The sequence below is a fragment of the Trachymyrmex cornetzi genome, unplaced genomic scaffold, assembly GCF_001594075.2.
Source record: "Trachymyrmex cornetzi isolate Tcor2-1 unplaced genomic scaffold, Tcor1.1 scaffold831, whole genome shotgun sequence".
Lineage (NCBI taxonomy): Eukaryota > Metazoa > Arthropoda > Insecta > Hymenoptera > Formicidae > Trachymyrmex > Trachymyrmex cornetzi.
The window spans coordinates 80,356-98,691 of record NW_017300171.1 but is presented as its reverse complement, the minus strand read 5'-3'; the positions used below and the strand labels follow the sequence as shown (position 1 = coordinate 98,691).

The following is an 18,336-nucleotide window of genomic DNA, read 5'->3' as shown; positions in this document are numbered from 1 at the left end:
GCCAACCTAGTCTAACTTTCCACAATCCCAGCTCTAATCAAGCCTACTCCGCATCCTCATCACCTCCTCATAATTATCAAACCTCAAATAATTCGCTATTCAATAATTTTGATATCTCTTCTCTCGTACAACTTATTATTTCTACAATCATGCAATTCAATAACTCTTCCAAAGTTATGGACTCAACAAATAAGAATACTCTTAACCCCCTAAACATATAAAATTCACTAATAACGTTAAGAAACCTGTGAATAAGAAACCGTTTTTCAATTGCATGCAGTGGAACTGTAGAGGTTTGAGAGGTAAATTACCCTACTTATCTGACTTTTTTACCGACTATGATCTTGTCTGCCTACAGGAAACTTTGTTAGACTGCCACACTTCGTTCTCGCTGCCGGGATTCACATGTGTTAGAAAGGATATTTCTTCGAATGGCCAAAGGGGCCTCTGTTTTTTAATCAGGAATCACATCGACTTCCACGTTCTCGATTTGAGTCATATCTCGCATCAGTCATTGGAGGTGCAGGGTATAAGTATTCTCCTAGATAGTCAATGCATAAATATTATCAACATATATCGCCACCCAGGTAACTTAACTCCCAGAGACATATTTAAGGATTTATTTGATGCTTTTGGGCAAAATGCTGGATCTCTTTTCATGGGCGATCTTAACGCTCATCATCTGGCTTGGAAATGTGACTCCTCTGATGCTACGGGAAATGCGCTGCTGTCGGTTATAGAAGAATTGAATGTCATCATTCTTAACGACGGCTCACCTACGCTTATCCAACCTCCGAATCGAAGAAGATCTGTTATTGATCTATGTATTGCTACTTCTAACTTAGCTATGTTATGCTCATCTAACACATTGACTGATTCGGGATACAGTGACCATTTACCAATCCAGGTCAAAATGGGCGGTTCTCCAGATATCAGATCCAGGTTCTGTTACAAGATTAATTTGAGTAGAAAGGAACACATTGAACTTGGATGCGTTTTGGAGAGTTCATCTATTCCACCCACATGTTCCCCCTCCACTCAGCCTCTTAAAACCTATGAGGAATTGATTAACATCGTAAAGCAAGGCATCGAAAAGGTAGCACCCAAAAAAGCCAAACAACCGAGAGTGTTCACTGGATGATCGTCGGAAGCAACCACCTTGGTGGAGCGATATTTGTCGAGACACGGTAGCGGCTAGGAAATTGGCTACTGCAGCGTATAAAAGGACCCCTTCTTGGGAAAATTACTTGTCGTATAAGAAATAATGCGCTGTTACTACTAAGATACTTCGCAAGGAAAAAAGGAAGAGCTGGAAGGAATTTTGTAACAGCTTCAATCATCGTACCCCTTCAGCTAGATTATGGTCGCTAGTCAAATCCTTCAAAAATAAAAACCTCAATAAAGAGGGTTTAATAGTTGACCCGGTTAGCTTTGAATTGTCATGCGAAAATGCCATTAACAAACTCTGCCCCCCGTCTTGCTTGCAATTTAATTACAAATCCCTTTCTGAAATGATCACCGAGGACAACAATAATTACTCGAACTAGCACGTGAAATAGATATTCCAATCCTTAGACGAGAATTAGACATAGCAATCAAGGAATCTAAGATCAACGCCGCTCCTGGTCTTGATCAGATCAGTAATCACATGATCCACGATTTTCCTGATCACCTAAAGGAATCTCTTGTGAAAATCTTTAATGGTTTCCTTGATTTAGGAGTTATACCGGAAGAGTGGAAGCGATCGCTTGTCGTTCTTATTCCTAAACCCGCTGGGGGAGGCGTTAGACCAATCTCCCTGTTCTCATGCCTGCTTAAAGTTATGGAGAGGATAATATATAACAGACTCAGATGGCTTGTCGAATCTTATTTGATTTTGCCTAATTTTCAATTCGGATTCCGTCCCTCCAGATCCTGCACGGACAATTTGATCACCTTCTCGAACCACATACACGCCTCTAACATTTCGGGAAAATTTACAGTCAGCATTTTTATTGACATTGTGAGCGCATTCGATAATGTTATTCCTGACATTCTTATGGATACCTTAAGGAAACTTGGTATTCCTGCCAAGATTTGTAATTTCATCCAGAACTTGGTCATGGAAAGAAAACTCTTCTTTACTAGAAATGGTAAAATTAGTGAGCCTTTCACCACACACAAAGGTACTCCTCAGGGTTCAATACTCAGCCCAATCTTATTTAATTTGTACCTTCACGACATCGGATCTGCTATAAAAGACGGTGTTAATATTTTGATGTACGCAGATGACCTGGTTATTTTTACCTCTGATACCAGTCTTAACACAGCTATCACCAGAATACAGGACTCTATTGACTCGCTTTTTACTTACCTTCAGAATAAGGGATTGGATATTTCACCGACTAAGTCCCAATGTATGATCTTTTCAAAAAAAAGATCGATTGTTGAATTCCATCCACCCAATATTAATGGGCGTGATATCCCTGTGGTAGACAGATGTAAGTTTCTAGGTATATGGTTTGATAGGGCAATGACGGGTAAAGCACATTTGAAATATCTTATAGAAAAAGGCAGAAGAGTGATTAATATTATGGCATCTTTGGCCGGTGTGTGGTGGGGCTCTCACCCCCAAGCTCTTTTAACTATTTATCGTGCTGTTTTCAGAGGCTCCGTCGAGTATGGATGTCAAGTCTTTCAATTCAAAAGGAACAAAAGTGTCTTTAAATGTCTGGAACGTCTGCAATGAAGAGCTATCCGTATAGCCTTCGGTTATCGCATTTCTACCCCTATAAATTTAATGTAGCCGAGACGCACGAAGCCCCACTAAGTATTAGATTCAACTACTTAACATCCAAATACTTAATTAAGAACTTCTCGAAGAGTGGCAGTCTCCCAATTGAAAGTCTAAAAAACTTGGAAGATATCTCATATAATTATCGACGAAGACTAACTGCATACCAGAACGTACCCATATTTAAGAAATACATCCTTTTCAAACATATGAATAAGGAGATTAAGTGCTCCAGGTTTCTACCTCCATATCTGTACCCCTATATGGTCACTACAACGACAATTACTTACGATGAAGTTGTGACAGAAATAGATGAACAAACCTCTAACGAGTATATCCTCGGACAGTTCCAGGAATTTATTGCACCAATTATCCAGGAAGGCTACGTCTGCTTTTACACAGACGGATCTAAATTCGACCAGGATGGACTCACTGGAGCAGGTATCTTCTCACCTACACTACAATTGGAAATTGCACATCGACTCCCTTCCAGCGTATCCGTCTTCACAGCTGAAGCTTGGGCTATTCTGGCAACTTTGAGGTTTATCCTCGACAACAACGCTCCCAAAGCAATCATCCTTACGGACTCAAAAAGTGTTCTTGAAGCTATTGCCTCCTCAAGATTGGACATTGGAAACTATTTAATTTTTGCCATCAAGAATCAAATTCATCTTACCTCCGAGGCAAATCTTCACGTCAGGTTCGCTTGGATTCCCTCTCACAGGGGCATTGCAGATAACGAGACTGCAGACGACCTTGCCAAAAGCGGCGCCAAACAGGGAGACAGAATAGACTTAGAAATTCCATATACTGACATATTTCCAGAGGTCAACAGTACCATTTCAAAACAATATAACTCCTACCTTGACCAAGAATTTCTTAATAAAGACCTACACTATGATCATTTATATCGACTTCAGACAGTCAAAGTATGGTTTGACAAACTACCTATCAATAGAAGGGAAATAGTAATAATTAATCGTATACGGGCTAATCACTATAACCTCAATTATAGCTTGCACAGAAAAAATATAGTAGCTTCCAAGGCCTGCCCTTGTGGAGATCCCAAACAGGATATCAATCATATAATTTTTCATTGTCCTATCACTACACCGAAAGCAAGACATCTAATAATTTTTTGTAATACCACATCTAACAGGTTATCCTTTCCTCGAAATGACATCTTCCCTCTCCTCAAAAAACCATCCCCTAAATTATGCCGACTACTCCTTGCATTCATCCAATCTAATAACTTAACAATCTAATTCTCATATCCCTGGCTGGGCTCGCTTCCGCGTACCCGCCAACGTTCAAATCTTAAAGCGGGATTTATTCCCCCCACTCCAAACGCTTAGCACTCAATAAGCCAATTAATAGCGTTTTCGGCCCGATCGGGTTTGCACCAACCTGGGTTGGATTAATCTTTCCTATTGGTTGATGTCACACGCTCTACCAATAGGAGAGCGCAAAACGCCATTAATCCAAACTAGGTTGATGCAAACCCGGTCGGGCCGAAAACGCTATAAGTTACTCGCCGCCATTATTGCGGCCATATTCGATACTGGCCGTATCGACGCTGAATGCCATCTACATCATCGGGGCCATCTACATCAAGAAGAAGAAGAAGAATATTCATGCAAAAAAATTTTTTACCGGGAGTGGAATATGCAAATTAAATCATAAACATATACAATCATATTATTCAAAATATTTACATAAACATCCAATAAACATTTCGGATTCTCTACAAACCATCCTCAGTGAATATTTTGACTTCCAATTTGAACTCGAAAAACATTGACTTCGATAAGTCAATTTAATTTGCAGATACATTGTTCACTGATGATGGCCTAAAACGTTTGAACGTTTATGTGAATTTTGAAAAAAATCGAAAAATAAAAAATCAACGAATAATCATCATATAATAATAATAATCATGCATAAAATAATAAAAAATTGACAAATATAATCATATGAGTACATGATCGACGCTCGGTTATACATCACATTTTATTGCGATGCTGCTGCTCCTGTTGACTAGGTGTCGACGGCGTTCCTCATTGCAGCGGTTAACTTGTGACGACGTGATAACTGTGGACAACTGGAAATAACCTGAAATAACCTCGTGTTGCCCCGTGCGAGGCAACTCCGTGTGCTCGGTGTATTATGCGGTGGCCAAGTTATAACTATTTATAAAACCAGCTCGCGACTGGTATACTTCCTTTAAGATGATAGAGCAAATATTACTCGTGACAAATCGGGCGTATTTTGCTGTTGCGTCTTTCAGAATTAATTGAGATCTCGGATACCTTGTCGCCTCCAATGGAGCGGTCCTGTTTATGAGACTTCCTCCTACCGATACATTAAGCATGGTAAATTTAACGATGAAAACAATGAAAACAATAAAAATATGTGTCTTACAGAAATCACATGTTCCAGTTTTATATTGATTGTTTAAAAATTTTTCATTTCTTTAAACGTATCTTTTGGACTTATCTCTTCTCTATGTTTATGTCTTGTATTTAATTTTGTGTTTAATGACATTTCTTTCAGGCTCTTCTAGGAGCTCAATTGGTCATCACTCTTGTAATGGTCAGTGTCATACAAAAGTTGAGTCCACATTTTTCCTTTGCTAGATGGATCTTATGTTCCACAGGGTATATATCTTCATGTATAATTATAGAAATAATGGACAGTAATAGCATGGTAAGATCTATCATCTCTGTTTTTCTGTTTGCACAGATTGACACGATATCTGTATCCAACAGATCAACAACTCAGAGCATTAGCCGGTGTGCCGAAAGAGAAATCAAAGAGAGGAAAACACAGCGAGAATGGCAAAGTGGGAGATGTGTTTCACGTCCCTAGAAATTTAGATATCAAGCTTGAAGGTGCAAAAATAAGTATTCTCGATGTAGTGAATTTAAAATATTATACGGAATATCAGTGGCTATTGGACTTCTCTGTATATGCTATCATTGTTTATATACTAACAGAGGTTAGTACTCTTTAATTGTTGCTCTTTAATTAATACAAATATTTGTTTATATGAACAAAAATACTTACACTCTTTAATGGCAGTGTGTTAACTAGTATTTATATTTTGTACAGTTGATCATGTTTTATAATATTGTCTAAAATTTCTCCTTTATCTCAACAGGTGTACAATTATTTGTATCCAATCAAAGATGAAATTAATCTCAGTATACTTTGGTGTGTGGTGGTTTTGGGCTTTGCATTGTATCCTTTGAATTAAAATTTTGAACAGAAAATATGTAAAATTTTCTATTTTCTAAGGAATGAAAAAAATGTTACATTGCTTCCTTATGTAATTTATAGTAAAGTGCTACTTTCCCTTTGGATACAATATTTCAAGGGTGAAGAGAGTGTTGGTGAAAGGTCCACATGCATCGTTACTGGATTTGCATATCTTCTTATTGCAATGATGGTACTAATAATTGATGAAAATAAGTTGGAAATTGGATTGGAAAAAGCATACACGAGTTTCAATCATAGTGCTTCTCATTTTTTAGATACTCAAGGACTTTCTTCGACGTAAGTTTAATTAAATACTTGAATAAATAATTTTAAATCTGTTTCATTGGTTATATAAGATATTGTTAGTGAAAGAATATTTCAACAATAGAACTTTATCGTCAACTTTAAATACATTTTTTAAGAATAATTTAATACAATCTATCTAATATTAGAGATTAAATAATAACTATTTCTATTATTGTAAGTAATGTTTTTGTTTTTGTTACACACACAATAACGTTACTAATTATATATTTAATATAGGGGACCAGCCTCAAAAATTGTTCTAAAGTTTTTTCTTGCTATATGGTGTGGTTTATTGGGATCTTTGTTTACTTTCCCAGGATTAAGAGCGTCAAAAATGCATTGGGATACCTTGAGGTAAAATAAACTCAATTATTTAATTGAAATATTGAATGCTGATTAGTATATATGGAAATAATTACAGGTATTATAAAGATAATAAGTTATTAGTGCTAATAGCAAATATTAGTTATGCCTCGCCACTTTTGTTGGTAAGCCTATGGATTACACCTATAAGTAGGGATTATTTGACTGTTAGAATATTCAGTGGCATGACTGCTCCATTGTAAGTTGACGCTGAGAGAAAATAACAAATTAATATCTAAATAAATTGGAAAAAATTGAAAAATTTTTATTGCAGAATGACAGTAGCAAGGTTTGAAAGTTTGAGATTGATGATTATTGTTGTTGCCAGTTTATTAAAAATTGTGCTCATGCCAATATATCTACAATCTTACTTAAATCTCGCCATTCAGAGATTAGAGATACAAAAGAAAGAAGCTGGCCGAATAACTAATGTTGATTTGCAGAAAAAGGTTTATGTCATAATATTATGAAATTATATAATTATTTTAACTGAAAACTTTGTTTTTTTGCTAAATAACAAGTTTCCTTTATTGTTGCAGATTGCAGCTGTATATTATTATCTATGTGTAGTGGCACTTCAATTTGTTGTTCCCATAATTATATGTTTATTTTTTACGTTTTTGTACAAAACACTTGGTATGAAAAATATTGTGAAATATATAATTTATTTACGAAATATATACTTATTTTTTAATTATATCAGGTGGTTTTACCTGGGAAGGCATCTTAAAAGGAACGTTGGAGGAAGAGTGCCCAGCGGATGAATTACCGAAGTCACTATCATTTACAGTTAATATTGATAATATCGACAAGACTGTTATACAAACTGCTGAAGAAGTTCAACTCGCGCTAGGTTCATTGAAACAAGTAATGTCTTAAGATATTTGTTTAAAAATATTAAATTTTATCACAGAAACTGACAAAGAAAATGTCTTGTTTATTACAGATATTTACCACAGATGTGTACAGAGGCATCTTAGGACTAGCGACGTGGTGGAGTTGCTTCGCATTATTATCGACCAGTGCCATGGGCATGTTTTATCAGTCGTACTTCTCGAACATGTGAAATGATTTGTTGGGGGACAAAATCCAGATGTTACAACGCACAAATTTTCATTAATTCACAGATCAACCATTCATTAGGCATATAGCGTTGTTCATTGAGATACATATTTTCAGATTATCTATTTTAACGTCTATCGCCAAATAATTAAGATAACGGCTATTGATAACGTAAGATTTTGTAATGCATATGGCAATAAGTAGTACTACTTATTGCCATATGTTGTATTGTAAATAAAGACATTCTGGGACTTAAATCAAAACTATAATCGTATTAAAAACATGATTATAGTATAGTAACGTGTAACGTGTATTTACGTAATATACAAATAAAATAGAATTAAATTGCAATGTTGAATATTGTTTGCAATTGTTTGTTATTTTCATCAAATATATTGAAGATTATAATAAAAAATATACTATTAAAAGGATATCTTATATTCGCAGTATAAAATAAATATTCCCTATGATAGAAATGTGATTATCATTACCGATTAGATACTTGAAATTCTATAATCGTTCATCACATCGCAATTAATACTCATCATACGCCCACACTATTGTTGCATTAAGCATTTCGAAAGTGACTTTCACCGTTATCAGTGATCTTGATCTTGGAAGAAATTATTTTGTTTGTAGTCTCAATGTAAAAAATACTAATTTTTTTCTGCCGTTAAAAATAGATGATACACTGGTTGCGAGAACCTTGTCATTCCATGGTTTTCGTCTCTCATATTTTAAGCAAACTATTACACATCTGATTACGATTCATGGATTGTTCGACATTTTATATCCCGGAGAAAGTGTCTCGATAAAATGATGTCGATCGGATGCATCTCACGTTTCGCCCCAGCCGTTTCCGTGGTATATAGCTCCCCATGAGGTTTCATCGCGCCGTAATACCGTCGTGATTTTTGCCAGCAATAATACTGTTCCTCTTCATTGTACGTTACAAGATAGATCGCGCGATTTTTCATAATGTTGGTGAGTGAGGCAAACAGAACACATATACTTTTCGTGTCTCATTTTTCAAGTGTAACGGAATGTTTCGTTGAAAGATCAAATTTTGAAAATGTGCTCTAAGAATTAAAAAAATTTCACGTGGACACAATAAAATAAAAATGTCCAGGAAAACTTTCGAAAATACAAACTTTTTAACATATTGATAATAAATTATAAAAATGAATTATTAAAATAAAATGTATATGTCTGATCCAATTTTTCTAAATCTTTGAGAAATATTTTATATAAATATTGATATATGGTAATTTTTACAAACAGAGGATAATTATAATATAACATTATGATAACAATAAGATAACGATAATTTTTGTAATACTACTTGATAATTACTTTTAATTGTTATTACAATTATTAAATCATAGAAATAATAATATTTAATTTTTGTTATAATTACCAGCGTATCTTTGTTATAATGTCCTTTTTTTAAAGATATTTATTACATAAGTATAGATATCTTTCAGAAACTCACTACATTACGCTAATTAAATATCGTATTTATCTCGATTGATGTCAAAAATTGCAAATTGCAGAAATACTCGGTTGTCTTAAGTGCGATGTATTGTTTCGTCATGGCCGAGCCACCGATTCAAGCTGGGGTGAAGCCGACAAACGTAATAGGCAGTTCAGAGCAACATACCTCCTTCAGTTTCGTCCGACCAGGATTAACGCAAACGTCATTCGCATTCGCTGGGCCCAGTTCCCATCAATCGTTTGCCTCCAGCATCGGCAATCCTCAGCTAATTCAAAAGGTTCAACCGAGTATTGCACAAGCCCTCGCACAAAGAAATCCTGGTTTAGGTTTGTGCTTACAATTAGTAAACAGTATTCAAAGTCTTTTTATTACACTAAGTATTTTATCATTCACATCCAATCATAGCGATATTAATTAATGATTCCTTAGTGAAAAACAAGTCGGAAAGTCTTGAATTTTTTCCTTTATTTCTTTTTTCCGATGTTTAACAAAGGAAGTATTATTAAATAAAGTCCATGTACATATGGACTCACATAATTATCTCGTCTATATTTTCACGCATACTGTGAGACGCGCCACTCAAAAAAGCTGAAAAGCATATTATTTAAAGAGAGATTGAGTGAATACAATTTAATAATATATCTTTCAATCATTTTTTTTGTGCAGGATATTACGCACTCGGTCCCGCTGCGAACGGGATCCTTCCGAATTTTGTTCCCGGACCATTGGTGTATCAGGCCCAGACGGATCCCGCGGTCGCATTAACGTACGCCCAGCAATTGCAGCAGCCGCAGCAAGCATACCTGCAAGCGTATCAGCCGAACGCAGCAATTTATCAATCGCAATTGGCGCAACTACTCGCCCTTCGTCATGCACAATTGGCACAGGCTCAACAAGGACAGCTGCACGCGATTCCATCGGAACAGGTAGGTTTACTAAATATTTACTAAATATAAGTATATTTATTTAGTACGAGAATCATTAATTTGATTTAATAATTTTTTTGTTAAATAAATATTTATTTGTTGTAAGTAAATGTTTAGCTGGCACTATTCAATTAAATATTTATTAAAATTTAACACATTTTTTCTTAGTGCAGTAAGAGATAATAATTCTCATATATGGTGATTATTAAACGTTTGATTATTAAATATGATTTCTGTTAATAGTAATTGTGCACAGGTGCCTGAAACTCAGGTTCAATTGCAGCAGAAACAGCAAACGGAACAACAATCTCAAAATTTGCTGGGTGTCGCTTATTCATCTGCCCCATCGGTCGCGCACGTGAAGGTCTCTGGAAACGGATATAAGTTCGACTTCTGATCCCGAATATTACAGCAACAATACAACATTTATTATAACAAAAACAATTTCTGCTCATATAATTTCTCAAATACGAAACACATGCATGCATATTTATTTATTATAAAAAAAAAATCATATAAATAAGTTAACTATATATACGTATTTTTCAGTACTTTCTATATTATATTATATTAAATATAATATTTAAAAGTCGTAATTAGAGCTATTTTGTTATATAAATAATCAGCTGCAGTTTAAAATAAAATTTATAATAGATGTCTCGTTCAATAAGCTCTTAAATAAATATGGTATTCTAGACATTGTAAATATTCTAACGCATTATTAGAATATATAAGTCACTTATACACATTGTTATCACGAATGAAAAAAATTAACTTTGCAAGGCCCCGGGGGGATTCGAACCCCCGATCTCCTGTTTACTAGACAGGCGCTTTAACCAACTAAGCCACGGCGCCTACGAATTCTTTTTTAACCTATCAACTCCATAAGTCACTTTCAATTGTGACGTTTAAACTTCATAATTGCATCGATCGCCTCTTTATTATATTATTAATCAAAACATAGTTTAGATCACAAATTACTTATTCCATTAACTGTATAATTTATTTTAATTGATAAATGCATAAGGTCTCTGAAAGATATTAAAAAGATACGAAGAGGATTGCGTTATAATTGAAGTCAAATTAAAAAAACTTCACACAATAATAAGCGCGCGTAATCTGAATTTAACAATATATATAACATTACACTTTCTTTCCTGTGTTTATTTATATTTAAAGTATCCTTATGCTGGATATATTTAGCATAAGACACTTTGTTTCGACTGCATCAGGAATGAAAGAAAAAATAATAAAAAAAAAGATCTCCCCGACGGGGAATCGAACCCCGGTCTCCCGCGTGACAGGCGGGGATACTAACCACTATACTATCGAGGAATTTTTATTTGTGATTTCAAAATATGTAACATCTATTAAATTACAATAAATAGCTGTATAATAATAAGTATACATATTAAACGTTTATGTAACTGTGCAAAACATAAAAATAATTTAAAATTTTCATTCAATTACGTCATCATGATCCATTGTATCAATAACGGATATTTTAAATAAATCAAATAAAAATTAAATCATTCCGCACTGAAAATTATATTAACGAAAAAAAAAAAAATAATTTTGGTCGCCGTTTTGCAAGAAAAAAGAATATTCAGTAGCAAAAATATTGTTCCCCATCATTCACGCAGTCGGTAGGACTCGAACCTACGCTCCCAGAGGGAATCTGATTTCTAGTCAGACGCCTTAACCACTCGGCCACGACTGCTACGTGGACCTACCTGCTGGAAATTCCAATACCTTGTAGTACAAATATTTCAACACATCAAGTATTAATTTCATTATTATTATATATATATATATATATATGAATGTGTGATGTATTATACACAGCAATTGACTCGATACTAATCGTATTTTCAAATCCAAAATATTTAACATTATCCAATTCGGTATTCGCGGTATGGGTATAAGGATGTGCTTTTGCGTCATTGAACGGCGCCGTTGTAACAAAAGGTAATAAAAATGGCGATTGCGTAAAAACTCACGGAAGGCGTTGACAAAAATTAACGATTGACCCCGACGTGATTTGAACACGCAACCTTCTGATCTGGAGTCAGACGCGCTACCGTTGCGCCACGGAGTCTTGGCGGTGATTCGCTGCCGAGTAAGAAATACATTCGTATCCTGATAAACAGGGAATGGAAGTAACTCGTTACTTGTAACGAAGTTACAGTTACAAGTTACTTTTTTGGTAACTTTACTAGTAACTGCGTTACTTTTTTTCTTTGGTAACTGTAACGGTAACGAAGTTACATTTTTTTGGTAACGGTAACGAATTTTACAGTTACTTTTATCGTTACTTTGCACATGATTGGACACGATGCGACACAAGCCACTTACACTGTAAAAAAATTTCGTAAATTTACACATATAATAAATGTAAAATAGATTACATGATTAGTTCTGTAAATATAAAAAATCATGCAATTTTACAGAAATTATGTAATTCCACAAAAATTATGTAAATTTATTTTTATTGTGTAAATATATCTTATTTTATATTGGAAATTATGTAAATAGCAGGATATTTTGAATATTTCCTGTAATTATCCAAATTACTAAGTTTTGTACATATACATATATATATATTCTATATTTTCATTACGAATGCGTATATATTATCCAAATTTTAGTAATATTACGTAATATAAAAGAAATTTTTCGCGTATTGTTGTTAAATGTATAATAATATATAGTGCGAAATATATTGTCATATTATCGTTCCTGTAGCTACACATACACATTGTAATTGTACTTCCACAATCTGCTTAGTTCCAAACCAAGAAATTATTTTTATTTGCATATTGCAAATATACAAACGTGTGGACGTTTACAACTATTATAGTGGATCTCAAAATTATCCAGTATAATAGTTATAATTTTACACAATTTTTTACAATGCGCTTGAGACTAAAGAAGCCTCTAGGCCAGTCCGCTGTGATTGTTGGTCGTCGATTTAAAAAAAAGTAACGGAAAAGTAACGAAAAGTTACTTTCTCAAGTAACGGTAACTGTAACGAGTTACTTTTAAAAATCGGTAACTAGTAACGGTAACTTGTTACTTTTCCTACTCGGTAACGAGTAACTGTAACTTGTTACTTTTAAAAAGTAACTTTCCATTCCCTGCTGATAAATCATCAGATATTACGAATGATCTCATTTCTTATCTTACGTGTCACTACATGCCACGAATTTTATATCGAACGACAATAAGACTGATTCTTATAAACTTCTGGCGTATTAAAGTTTTTAAATGAAGAACACAGAGTAATATATTCCAAATATCGCAGCTCTTGCATTCGAAATACAATTACCTAAAAAAAAGTTCTTTATTTCCTTATTTAAACTATTTAAATTATTTTGTTTTTTAATAATATGCATGATATTTATACTGCAAGGAAAATAAAAGAAGACCCTTGTGGACATCTTTTAAGCTTCTTTGTATTTACGATGACACGCACGAGAACGTATTTTGACAGCTCGCATTCGCGTTTCGCCTTACCGATCCTCAAACTCGATGCACTTTGCGGCGTCTGCATGCAAAAGGAACATTAAGAGCGAGAGCACAGTCTTGTATAATAAAACATAATAACATATAATACGTAAAATAAGAAAATGGACCAAAATTCTTCATTTCTTTCCTTTCCATAAAATGGAAGATTCTAATTGGTTGACTTTCTTATGCTTTATGCATTATGCGTTATACAAAAAGTGCTGTGCTCCAGCCTTAAGATTACCGTGTCACGATCAGAGCTGTTCGACGCTAACACCGCTAGCTCAACTCGAATGTCCCGAGTACCCGAGTGTACGAGCTATACGATCGATACGTGGACGTACGCTACCGCATGTCCCCTGCTTTGCGAGGAGCGTTGGCTTCTTCGCATGTGTGCGTGCCGCCGCGCCGCGAGAAATTGAACGCCGACATCAGCCACATCGCCAAACGCAGCATTGCAGCGCGGCGAGGCGAGGCGAGGCGAGGCGAGGCGAGACGAGACGGGGCGAGACGGGGCGAGACGGGGCGAGACGAGAAGATGCGAGGAATTGGTGCGCGGCCGATCGTTGATAGTCGTCACCCCAGCGCGGCCAGCCCGGCCCAGCCCGGTGACGAGCACGTGGTGCGTGCTCACATCCCGCATGCGAGCACCGCGTTATCCGGACGGCACGCAGTGGTAGGAGCTCGTACGGCGCAGCTGTTCTCCCTACGTTGAACAGAGTTTCGCGCGGGTTGTCTCGCCGAGCCCCTCCTGCTACCAGGGAAACACATCGCACAAGGAGGCGATCTCGAGCTCTCTCCACTCTCTCAATCAAGCCGGCCGGCTCGTCGGCAATGTTCCATCATACCTTGACTTTCGCCCGTGAGGAATTTTTTCAACAGGAACGCATGCGGCCGCCCGCAATTTCGCGACGCCACCGATAGAAGCGCTGGTGTCAACAACGTCGGCCTACGTGTGCACGTACATATACATACATATATATGTACGTGTGCACGCACGAGATTATGTACTGGGTGTATCGTGGAGTTGCGTAGACGATTGATTCTTCCGGAGAGTCGAAGGACATTGGAAGAATGCGTGAAATAAAGTGGCACAGTTGATTTCGTATCAATATATACTGCGAATATAAAAATAATATATTTCCTCAAAAGAAATTTAATATTGTAAGTATTAAATTGATTAGTGTAACCGTTGTTAGTATACCTTTTATTCAAAATAAGTAATTGATCACTAACCACTTTAATACTTTATAGAGTATTATATTTCTCTAAGGTCTATAATTCTTATAGAAATTCAAATTGATTCTAGTCAATTTAATATTAAAAATTATTTGTTCTGATGATTATTAAAAGCATTGATGAATATTAAAAACATTGAACAATATAGAATATATAATAATATGTATATACATATAGTCTGTATCCATATACAGTATTAGTTGTCTCTTACAGAAATTTAAAGGATGGTAGTGATTAATTATTTATTTTAAATATTAAAAGCATTGAGCAACACACAGTGCTTTTAATATTCAAAATAAGTATAATTAATCACTATCTTCAATATTAAATTTCTGTAAGGTACATCCATACAGTAATATGATAATTTAGGCTATATAGAGTATACATATAATACTATTATATGTATATCGACTATATAAAATAGCTTTTTATGAGTTAATACGTTTTTATATGTTTGCATTTAAATTCCGATAAATAATACATATATACAACAAAACAAGATTCATAAGATGTACAAACAATAATTTTTGTACTAAGATCCGAATTTTACAAAATATAAAACTTAGCATCTCACGATACGAAATATATTGATACGATAAATTTATTGTATTAAGTACGAAAAGAGATCAATATGCATTCAATTGATCTTATTCATGATTTGTAAATTACGCAAAGTCGATTTTTCTGCCGCGTTGTCGCCACTCGTAAATGTCAGCAAAACATCATCGCCTTACTCCAATGTGTCGCGTGAGTCACCCTGTATATGTACATACACACTGCCTCGTTGCAGGTAATAGTCCCCACTCTTTCGCGTAGCAGGTTTAATTTTAGGGGAAAACGTAATAACGTTCGATCCGTTTGGGAGCTATTCCCATGGTGGCGAGGATACGCGACTTGCGTATCGAGTATCCTAGTTCGATGTAGACACGAGGTGTCCGAGCAACACCGTGGAAACCCGGAGTTAAAGTCGGCATTCGCGCGTACGTCGTTCTAGTCGGTAACAGTGGCGACGGCGACGACGACGGGGAATCGTACGTTATTAATGCCGATTTTGGGGAAAAACGGTGTCACTGTCCCCGTGGACGACGGTCCGCCGACTCCCGCGAGACGTAGAGGAGAGACGGCCGCGCGTCGGTCGCAGCCCCGCATCGCCGCGCACAACTCTCTGGCGCGGGCGGGCGCGGCCCAGCGGGATTCGCGCCGTGCCGGCCGCGGCGGCCTGCCGGGCCTGGTAGTCCTGCCGAAATTTCCGTCCATGCCGGAGTCAATGAACCAATAAGCGGTGGAAAGAGATCGCCGTGGACCAATGGGATATGGCTGCGCCGTGACGGTGCTTAGAGGCCCGCGCGCTCTTCCTCAAAATTGTGTCTTTCCGATCCACGGCGAACAGAAGCGGCCAGGAGTTGCGAGCACCTAGCACGATCAACCGCCAGCTGCGGCCACGCTCTTAGTGCTCCTACTCGGCGTTGCTGTGTCCCTGCTCGCCGCTCGGTTAAATTGTTGATTATGTCCATTCTGCTCGTTGACTGCAGATTATTCTCATGGGCTACGTGTAAATTAGCGTGTGGAGGACGAGCAGGGGTAACCGGAAAGATAGGTAGATTGACGAGTCGTTTAACACTGTGCGTATAACTGAACACTTGCTTCAACTGCTTTTGGTATCGTTTTAGCGGGAGTGGCTTGTGACATTACGACGCAGCGCATGGTGACATGTTATGTAAGATAAGTAGCGATGGCAAATAGACTATGCAGCGAGATATAGCGAGAACAATGGACGTTCGTATGCAGAAAGAATTGCTTTGTATGGTTCTTGTTCAATCTGTCAAACATCTATGAAGCATTAAAATATATTAAACAATCAAGTTGACAATACTCTGTATACGTATGTATACTGCATACACTTAATAGTTAATACTACATATTTTATTATTTTATATTATTAATATATTACATGTGTATATTTCGTAAATATTAGTAAGTCTTCTTGTGTTAATTTCAAGACTTAATCTGTATAGTAAAATTTTTATGTTACCCTGAAATAAAAATCTTAATCAAGCTCTGAGAATTTTTTCCGTCGTGATAATAAAGAAAAATAGTTGACACTACGCAAAAATTATCAATTAAATTAATTGGTTGTTATAACAGTAGAGTATTAATTAGATTATAATTAATTGTAATCACAAAATTGTATATGTATATGTATAAAATATAAATGTACACATGCTAATTGGTAAGCCATATTGTGACACATGGATCGTCGTTGTGACTACGTCGGTAATTTCCATCGAGCGAAAACATTTCGGACGAAAGTAGGTACCATAGGTAATACAAGAACGCGTACACCCGGACGACTTCCTCGCTCCGCGTGTTGTTCTGGTGCGAGGAGGGGCCAAGTGAGACAACCCGCGCGAATGACGCTCAACTGTACGAGAGAGGAGAAAGGCCACATCGTTTATGCTGTCCTGATAATGCACGGCCTACGTACGGGATGTGAGCACGCACCGCACTTCATTGCGGTCAAAGAACTAGAAGAAGAAGAACATGTAGGTGCATATAGATGTGTACACGATGCAGGATCGCCATCCGAGATAATGCGCTTCTTCGTTGTGCGTTTACGGTCGATATTCATTCACTGAAAAAAGAATAATAATTACCAAATGTTGAGTAAAATAATGTTGATCAAATGTTCGCTTAATGTAACTAAACATAATTTTACTTTTTTAAATATTTAGTAATTATTAGTAAACTGTTGATTATATTATTATATTTAGTATACTTATCATACTTATGTAAAAAAATTAAATTATTTTTTATTATATTAACCGAATATTGAATTCACTCAACATTTTGTAATTATTACTATAAACTCTTGTCAGAGTGTAGTCTGTTCGTTTTAATATTATTAATGTTTTAAGATGCGAATACGGTTCTGTGATTGGTTTAACATCTATAACAATTTTAAATATAAAAAATGACTATGAATACCGACCTACGTCTACACATGAATATCGAAGGAACAATATTTCATCTCTCGACACGAACGCGGAGAGGACAGATGCGCCTCTAACCTTTCCCTATCCAAATAGAATTAAAATCTCGGCTACAGTTTCCATGATTTACAATTGGACAATTATGAAAATACATTTCATAATTGTCCAATTGTAAATCGTGGCAAAATAGATTTCGTAGTTTAATGTATTAAATTTAACGAATAACAATAATAAATAATATTTAATAATGTAATAACAAATAAGAATAATACATTATAACAATAATAAGAATATTTTTCGAATAATCAACAGTCATGATATGCGAACAGACGGAAAACATGCGCGCCAAATATACTCCGATATGTGCGCAACTTTATACGTTAATGTACTTGTGATTCCATGTATTACATGTATACA

General features: G+C 35.9%; 3 protein-coding genes, 1 long non-coding RNA gene and 4 other non-coding genes across 8 annotated transcripts; 3 read left to right on the top strand and 5 right to left on the bottom strand.

Moving 5' to 3' along the window:
* Positions 1-2,982: 2,982 nt before the first annotated feature.
* LOC108768980 (uncharacterized) lies at positions 2,983-3,713 on the top strand. The gene is made up of 2 exons (XM_018519715.1): positions 2,983-3,607; positions 3,694-3,713. The coding sequence occupies exons 1-2, from the start codon at positions 2,983-2,985 to the stop codon at positions 3,711-3,713; spliced, it is 645 nt and encodes a 214-aa protein (XP_018375217.1).
* Positions 3,714-4,786: 1,073 nt separating this feature from the next.
* On the top strand, positions 4,787-8,069 carry emei (transmembrane protein 161-like emei). Its single transcript, XM_018519716.1, has 11 exons — positions 4,787-5,145; positions 5,327-5,430; positions 5,516-5,771; positions 5,934-6,013; positions 6,113-6,328; positions 6,575-6,691; positions 6,759-6,899; positions 6,975-7,149; positions 7,240-7,336; positions 7,404-7,567; positions 7,647-8,069. Exons 1-11 carry the CDS (start codon positions 5,113-5,115, stop codon positions 7,764-7,766), a joined length of 1,503 nt encoding a protein of 500 aa, XP_018375218.1. The 5' UTR covers positions 4,787-5,112; the 3' UTR covers positions 7,767-8,069.
* Positions 8,070-8,416: 347 nt separating this feature from the next.
* Positions 8,417-10,662, top strand: LOC108768983 (uncharacterized). The gene is made up of 4 exons (XM_018519717.1): positions 8,417-8,746; positions 9,316-9,583; positions 9,924-10,183; positions 10,440-10,662. Exons 1-4 carry the CDS (start codon positions 8,741-8,743, stop codon positions 10,578-10,580), a joined length of 675 nt encoding a protein of 224 aa, XP_018375219.1. The 5' UTR covers positions 8,417-8,740; the 3' UTR covers positions 10,581-10,662.
* Positions 10,663-10,964: 302 nt separating this feature from the next.
* On the bottom strand, positions 10,965-11,038 carry TRNAT-AGU (transfer RNA threonine (anticodon AGU)). Its single transcript has one exon. It is a non-coding gene; the product is annotated as a tRNA-Thr (tRNA).
* Positions 11,039-11,446: 408 nt separating this feature from the next.
* Positions 11,447-11,518, bottom strand: TRNAD-GUC (transfer RNA aspartic acid (anticodon GUC)). The gene has a single exon. It is a non-coding gene; the product is annotated as a tRNA-Asp (tRNA).
* A 303-nt stretch (positions 11,519-11,821) lies between these two features.
* Positions 11,822-11,903, bottom strand: TRNAS-AGA (transfer RNA serine (anticodon AGA)). Its single transcript has one exon. It is a non-coding gene; the product is annotated as a tRNA-Ser (tRNA).
* Positions 11,904-12,209: 306 nt separating this feature from the next.
* On the bottom strand, positions 12,210-12,281 carry TRNAW-CCA (transfer RNA tryptophan (anticodon CCA)). The gene has a single exon. It is a non-coding gene; the product is annotated as a tRNA-Trp (tRNA).
* A 4,875-nt stretch (positions 12,282-17,156) lies between these two features.
* On the bottom strand, positions 17,157-17,773 carry LOC108768986 (uncharacterized). The gene is made up of 3 exons (XR_001940518.1): positions 17,753-17,773; positions 17,432-17,561; positions 17,157-17,351 (listed from the first exon to the last, which is right to left on the bottom strand). It is a non-coding gene; the product is annotated as an uncharacterized LOC108768986 (long non-coding RNA).
* Between the last annotated feature and the right edge of the window lie 563 nt (positions 17,774-18,336).

Bases quoted from the DNA above. Each gene is read 5' to 3' on its own strand.
- emei (XM_018519716.1), top strand. From the start codon at position 5,113: ATGAGACTTCCTCCTACCGATACATTAAGCATG. The intron at 6,329-6,574 runs GTAAGTTTAATT...TATTTAATATAG, and splicing joins ACTCAAGGACTTTCTTCGAC to GGGACCAGCCTCAAAAATTG. The intron at 6,900-6,974 runs GTAAGTTGACGC...TTTTTATTGCAG, and splicing joins AGTGGCATGACTGCTCCATT to AATGACAGTAGCAAGGTTTG.
- LOC108768980 (XM_018519715.1), top strand. From the start codon at position 2,983: ATGAATAAGGAGATTAAGTGCTCCAGGTTTCTACCTCCATATCTGTAC. The intron at 3,608-3,693 runs GTACCATTTCAA...TATCGACTTCAG, and splicing joins CATATTTCCAGAGGTCAACA to ACAGTCAAAGTATGGTTTGA.
- LOC108768983 (XM_018519717.1), top strand. The intron at 9,584-9,923 runs GTTTGTGCTTAC...TTTTTTGTGCAG, and splicing joins ACAAAGAAATCCTGGTTTAG to GATATTACGCACTCGGTCCC. The intron at 10,184-10,439 runs GTAGGTTTACTA...AATTGTGCACAG, and splicing joins ACGCGATTCCATCGGAACAG to GTGCCTGAAACTCAGGTTCA.